Below are 6,558 nucleotides of genomic sequence, written 5' to 3' on the forward strand. Positions count from 1 at the left end.
ACATCAAATGAACATATAGTTTATTAACACCTACAGGTTGCGAGTCTGTCAACTTTCTATTGAACTATCTAGAATAGTCTATGGCCGTCATCTATACTCTTCTAAATGACCGGTTTATCTATAATCAAGTCTTCTCATCATTATCTCATCATTTTCATCACTCATCACTACCCAATATATTGTATATATTAAAATATGTATTCGATTAAATAAAGTAAAAAATCATATAATTCGTTTAACATAGATATCAAGTAACTCAAATAATAGGCACTCATAACATTTAATCAACTAGATACTTTATATCTATATGTAAGTTGAAAGAAACTATGCAATCACTTGATAAGGTGGATGACTGGAAAGTTGGACAGCGCTTCGCTTCAGCACTTAGCCTTTCCTTTGATGTGACATGGGTTCAATTATCACTAAGTCTTAGTTATTACTTTTGATGACTAATGATAGTTTAGATTCCTCAACAATCCCAAAGTCTATGTCGACATCTATCAAGTAAGGAACAACCAGGTAGGATTATATTGAAAGTAGGGTCCGTTATAGTATACTATTTGGAAATCCCACTTTAAATGCCTCACTAAATCTAGCCTATATATCATCCACGTAAGTAGATCAATCAGTAATACGACGTTGGATTTACTGACAATCTTATTTATAAATTCATAACAACGACTATGCATTTAAATATAAATTACACTAAAATAATATATAGTGTAAATTAACTTACAGAGATTCTCTAGACAAAAGTCTGAAAATTGCACTGACAAAGCTTCTACTCGAAGGATACTACTAGTTGGCACTCAAGGGTCGCAGTGCTTCGTCGGTATACTAGAAAATAAGGAAATTTGGATCTAGTGCAGAGAGAACTCGAGGGATTGAGCTATAGGGGTGAGATATGAGAAACATATATGAACGCGTGTATTTATATCCAAAAAAAGATATGTGCACCGCGCACTCTGTCAGGGTGCACTGCGCAAATGGTTGGTGTGATGACGTGTTGTTCTCTGAGTGGTGCCATGTGTCGAGATTTGGGTGGAAGTCAGATGTGTGCCACGACTCTTGTCTTTACGCGTGGCTGCATGCTTAGTTTTTTATAAAATCTTAGAAAACTCATATCTTCATCATACGGGCTCCATTTTCGACGCGTTTTATATCCACGTGTAGCTATCAGAGATCTACAACTTTCGTTTTGACTCCGACAACTAATTTTGACTTTATTCTTGAAGTTATATTTTTAACAAGCTTAGACTGTTAAAGTCCGTTAAAAATTCATAACTCTCTCATTTAGATTGTTTCGGCTAAAAATCAACCGATCTAAAACTCAATTTCTGTGTCAACACAACAGCGCTGAAACTTTTGAAAAATCATAACTTTCTCATATGAATTCATATTTGGGCGTTCTCTATATCCACGCTCTCACTTTTACGATTTGTACAACTTTCGTTTAGATCACTTAAGCTAATAGGCGACCTATCTAAAATTCACTATTTACTATATCTTTAGGCGTATGGGGTCAAACGCGAAACTTCAACGCATCATGACTTCTTCTTTATAAGTTGGATCAGAGTGTTGTTTATATCTCCAAAATCCTCATAACGACTACTTCCTTTTTCATCAAGGTTATTCGGCCTAATTTTTATTCTATTTAAGACGTGTATTTTTTTATTATATTGCCTTAAGCACGTATACTACACATAACTACACACAAATCACATTATACTCAGATAATTATCTTTATTTACTTCATAAAGGGTTACAATTGTTGACCATTACAATTACATCATTTTATTAATGCCTAGTGAGAAACGCATACGTTACAAGTAAACTGACACAATCCAACCACCACTGCCAGGAGCCACCTCCTAGTCTTCCATACAATACATAAAGTCATATGTAGTCAGGAATCAGATAGACAGTCGAATAGATGATCCCCCGAGAGCGAACAATCAAAAAAGAACATCACACCCAAGCATTAGACCAAGAGTTCTCAGACGATCCAACTTAGACTACATACAACCCAAGCTATCACTACCATATAATCATATAGCATAAAACACATGCATAAACTAACATGGTACATTCCCTTGGCAACTAGACTTCCCTAGTTACCTTACCATTGGCTACTTCTCAATTAAGTCCTTTACTGGTCAAACATACATAATCCTGGTGACTGGCCTACCCCATTTACCTTAGTCAAACACAACTCTTAACAGAATCATACGATCAATAGTCAAGACCCTACCATTCAAGCATACTAAAGCACCTAATGTTCTCAACTGCAAGGGATACCAAGAACATACCCTAGGCCACTAGCATACTTGTACTGTAACAGTATCTCTATCCTACCATACAAAGGAATAACAATGGGATACATGGCATAGTGAGAAACTCACCTGAACCACAGAATCAGAGAGGCACAACAACACACTAACTCCTTGCAATGATCAATCCCACGAACCAACTAACACCAAGATAGATAAATCCTTAATCAGCAACCTAAATCCTCCAAGTTTGACCCCAAGTCAAACTGGTTAAAAGTCAACGGTTAACGGGCAACAAAAGTCAACGGTCAACCAAGTCAACAATCACCACAATGCGGGGACCTCTTGGCCACGCCGTGGGCATGTCTAGACAAAACAGTCGACATGCAGGAGACCACCACGTCGTGGCAGGCTCTTGGCCACATCGTGGTGTCTAAACAGAAGCCAAAATCTTCATTAAGAACTTAATCCTTTCAGACCAAAGCTCAAAACTTCAGATCTGGTCCTTTTTAATGACCTAATGGATAAAGTTTCCAACTTTATGCATTAGGACCACACGCCAAAGAAAGATCTATAACCCTAAGTCCAAAATGGCATAAAATCTTTCACAAAACATGCATGGCTCCAAGGACAAGATCAAACTACCAACTTTCCAACAAGAAGAGGTCCAGAAGATAAACCTTAGTGTTTAGAAGGAGTTGGAGTCATCTTAAATCCAAGCATACCACCAAAAAGGGACCAAAAGCATAAAAATTGACCATAAGCTAGATCCAATAACGTAGAAGAAAAGATTGAAGCTTTATACTCACAATGGTCTAGAAATGGGGTCACTTTGCTCGATCTACACTTGAGCTCTTCACCAAGGCACTTGTAAGAAACTAGATCTCAAGCTCCACACCAAAATCATGATGAAAGAAACTTCAAGTGGCCAAGAACACCAAAAACATCTCAAGAACACTTAATGGGGCTAGGGTTTCGAGATAGGAGGGCTGGAGGCTGAAGATGATGACCTAACCCTAAATTTAAGGTCCTTAAATATAGAGGAAACCCTAAAATCCATGGGCTTGGGATGCAACAGCTGCCATGTCATGGCCCTCCTCTTGCCACATTGTGACAACCAAGCCAAACACGATCTTCATTAAACTCCATGCCACGTCGTGGTCATCAACCCTCCACATCGTGGCATGTGGGTTTTCCCAAAAACGCACCTTAGACTCCTTTAAATCTTTAACTGATCTGATCTAGAAAACGGGTGTTACACAATCTAATCAAACGTTGGCGTAGGATGAATTAACTAATAAACCCTACTCTAAATTTGCTTCAACCGCTTCTCTTCTGCATCATCCATGTCTATTTTCTAGTTCTAATTCTCCTCCTCTGTCACTTGATTCTCTTTCTCACTCGGTAACCTGCACAGAGGCGAAGCCAGAATTTTTTAATGAGGGGGGCATACATCGTAATAATATATTAAAGTATATTTTATCTTCGAATACTATAATAAAGGTTTTAACTTTGAAAAAAAATGACAAGAAAAAATAATCTATAAAAAAATACAACGTTTTTTTTATTATTTCACCTATAATAACATATTTTTTTTTATTATTTCACCTATAATAACATATTTTTTAAATAAGGTGTGAATCTAAAAGAATTATGATATGTATGTACATACTAAAAAATATTTGCAACATTTTAGTAATAGTGGAAAAAAAATATGAAAAATATATACTAATAATAATATTTATGTGACTTATGTATTTGTTGTGGAAAAAAATAACATATTTTTTAAATAAGGTGTGAACCCACTGGAAGGTATGTGTTGGAAGTTATAGAAAGAAAACATAACAAACTTACTTAGAGATACGGTAAGCAGAAAATATAAAAAGACCAATTATGGAAATTTGACTATACAAAATAAAACCTCTAATTCACGAGATTTGCTCTAAAAATGACTTAGTCAACTAATGTGGGCTTATTAAAAGCATACAGGGATAGAGGATTAGGGGGGGCTGAGCACCGGGCAGCCCCGGTACTCCCTCCGCCACTGAACCTGCACCAAGAAACCCACCGTCTACTCACAAACCCTGCTCTAAATATGCTTCAACCGCTTCTCTTTTGCATCATTCATGTCTATTTTCTGGTTCTAATTCCCTCCTCTCTCTCTCACTTGATTCTCTTTCTCACTCCGTAACCTGCACCAAGGAACCCGCCGTCTGCCTTAAATAAATGCCGGGTGATTGAAAAATGATGGAGAAGTAGGAATGGGAGACTGTTGGTGAATAGACACGAGAAGATGAAGAATAGGGTGGGGTAGTCTAGAATGGGTATTTTTACTAGAGAGTGAGGAGAGAGAAAGAGAGAGAGGGAGAGAGAGAGAGAGAGAGAGAGAGTGTGTGTGTGTGTGGGGGGGGGAGGCCTAAGTTATTTATTTATTTATTTATTTATTTATTTTTAAAATAGATAAAAATAAAGAAAAGACAAAGAAAATAAAAAATATAATAAAAGGGTAAACAAATCTTTCTAAAAAGCAAAGAGACCATTAATGTGGTTTTGTCTATGTAAAATTATATATTGGTTAGTACTTAGTAATAACATTTTCAATACAACAATGCTCAACCAAGGGTCCAAGTTAGGCAACCCACTTAACTAGTTAGATTCCAAGTTCTCTATACACTCTAAGGCCTAAGGCCTAAGCTTCTTTTTCATTTTCTTTATCTTTTTTTTTTCTAATAATAGAAGAAATTAGACATTCTTCTTTGCTCGACCATCATGCGGGATGGAAACTTGGTGCCAAACTCCATTTTACATTTTTTTGATGACACTTCCATTTATTTTATTAAATATCAAATATTTGATTTTATCACTAAATATTAGATACTAGTTATTAGTTATAATTAATCAAATATAGAAACTTTAGGGTATTCAAAAATAGATTATGAAAAATGATGTTAAAATCAAATACTAAAAAACTATTACTTATTAGATTTGCCTCAATTAATTATAAGTTGTTAGGTGATATACAATATACACAAGAAATGAAGAATGAAACTTAGAAATTTAGTTGTAGTATGATTGTGTGAATCTACGAGGGGGCATTAAGAATCAAATTTTGATGATGTTCATATAGTTGTTAATTATATGTTTGATAGTTAAGGATTTGTGTGCTTTTTAGTTCATATATGTCATTATAATATGTGTTTTGCTACTTTCTTGCTAGGTTCAGTTTTTAATTCGATTTTGTCATTCCAAGAAGAATATGTTTACATATAATGGATTGTTTCACTATTTTTATTCTGTTTAACCGGTAAACCGAACAGAATAAACCGATACCGATTAAACCAAACCTTATTTGTTTTGGTCATAGTTAATTTAGAGATGCTAGAAAAATCGATTAAACCGAAAACCAAAAACCGAATCGAATGACACCCATATCTAACACCCACATTGACTCCCATAACTACATTTATGTAAAAAATAACAACATAGTTCATAAACTGTATAAAAATTCAAGTTTTACCATTAATAAAATTCTTTTTCCTAACTTTAGTATTCCTAATTTTTGTTTAACCTTTTCTAGGTGAGACTTTTAAGGTTGACTTGAATATAAAAGTAGTCAAGCCTTCAGGGGACGATGAAGATGATGGTGGCATCGGGAATATGGTTGATTTCTAGTAACAACTTTTCAATTCAGTTTACAACTTTACATTATTTATATAAGAACAATTTTAGATTTATTTTTGTTGCACAATGTATAAATATTAAAGTTTTAATTGCGGAATAAATATAATGTGGGGACATTTGTTAATCAGGATACATCTTTTTATTTATGTCATGTCCTTTTAAATGAATAGTAGTTACTAAATGATCATGTTTTTTAGTTATATTTTTGTACAAAAAGTATTTATTAAAAACTTCTTGAAAGCTTTATTACTTACAAAATTTATATATTTGATTTAACAAATTAGATCCTAAACAAAAGGACTTTAAAACTAAGTCTTTATCATATTTAGAGATATCATAGGACATATAGGAACTTAAAAAAAACACCCATTAAAATGAATTTAAAAACTATCAAACTCTATTTGTCAAAGCTTTATTTAATAAGGTTTTAAAAGCATTTATTTGTGTAACACCCTAAAAACCATGATAATTTTTTTCATTTTTAAAAGACATTTTTCATAAAACCATGAGATAGATAAACATTGTTCAAAACAAATCCATAGAAATCTGAGTATCAAAATAATCTCTCAATACATGAATCAGCAGGAGGATGTGTACGATCACGCAT

General features: G+C 34.1%; 1 protein-coding gene across 1 annotated transcript in view; it reads left to right on the forward strand.

Moving 5' to 3' along the window:
* Positions 1-6,075, forward strand: part of LOC145113190 (GDSL lipase-like) — a 29,759-nt gene extending 23,684 nt beyond the window's left edge. Inside the window, exon 6 of the mRNA XM_079049310.1 lies at positions 5,848-6,075. Within this exon, the coding sequence (XP_078905436.1) occupies positions 5,848-5,942 (95 nt within the window). The 3' untranslated portion in view covers positions 5,943-6,075. The remainder of the gene's footprint in view (positions 1-5,847) is intronic.
* Positions 6,076-6,558: the final 483 nt, after the last annotated feature.

Source organism: Lactuca virosa, chromosome 5 (assembly GCF_052849685.1).
Source record: "Lactuca virosa cultivar CGN04683 chromosome 5, Lactuca_virosa_CGN04683_v6, whole genome shotgun sequence".
Taxonomy (NCBI): Eukaryota; Viridiplantae; Streptophyta; class Magnoliopsida; order Asterales; family Asteraceae; genus Lactuca; species Lactuca virosa.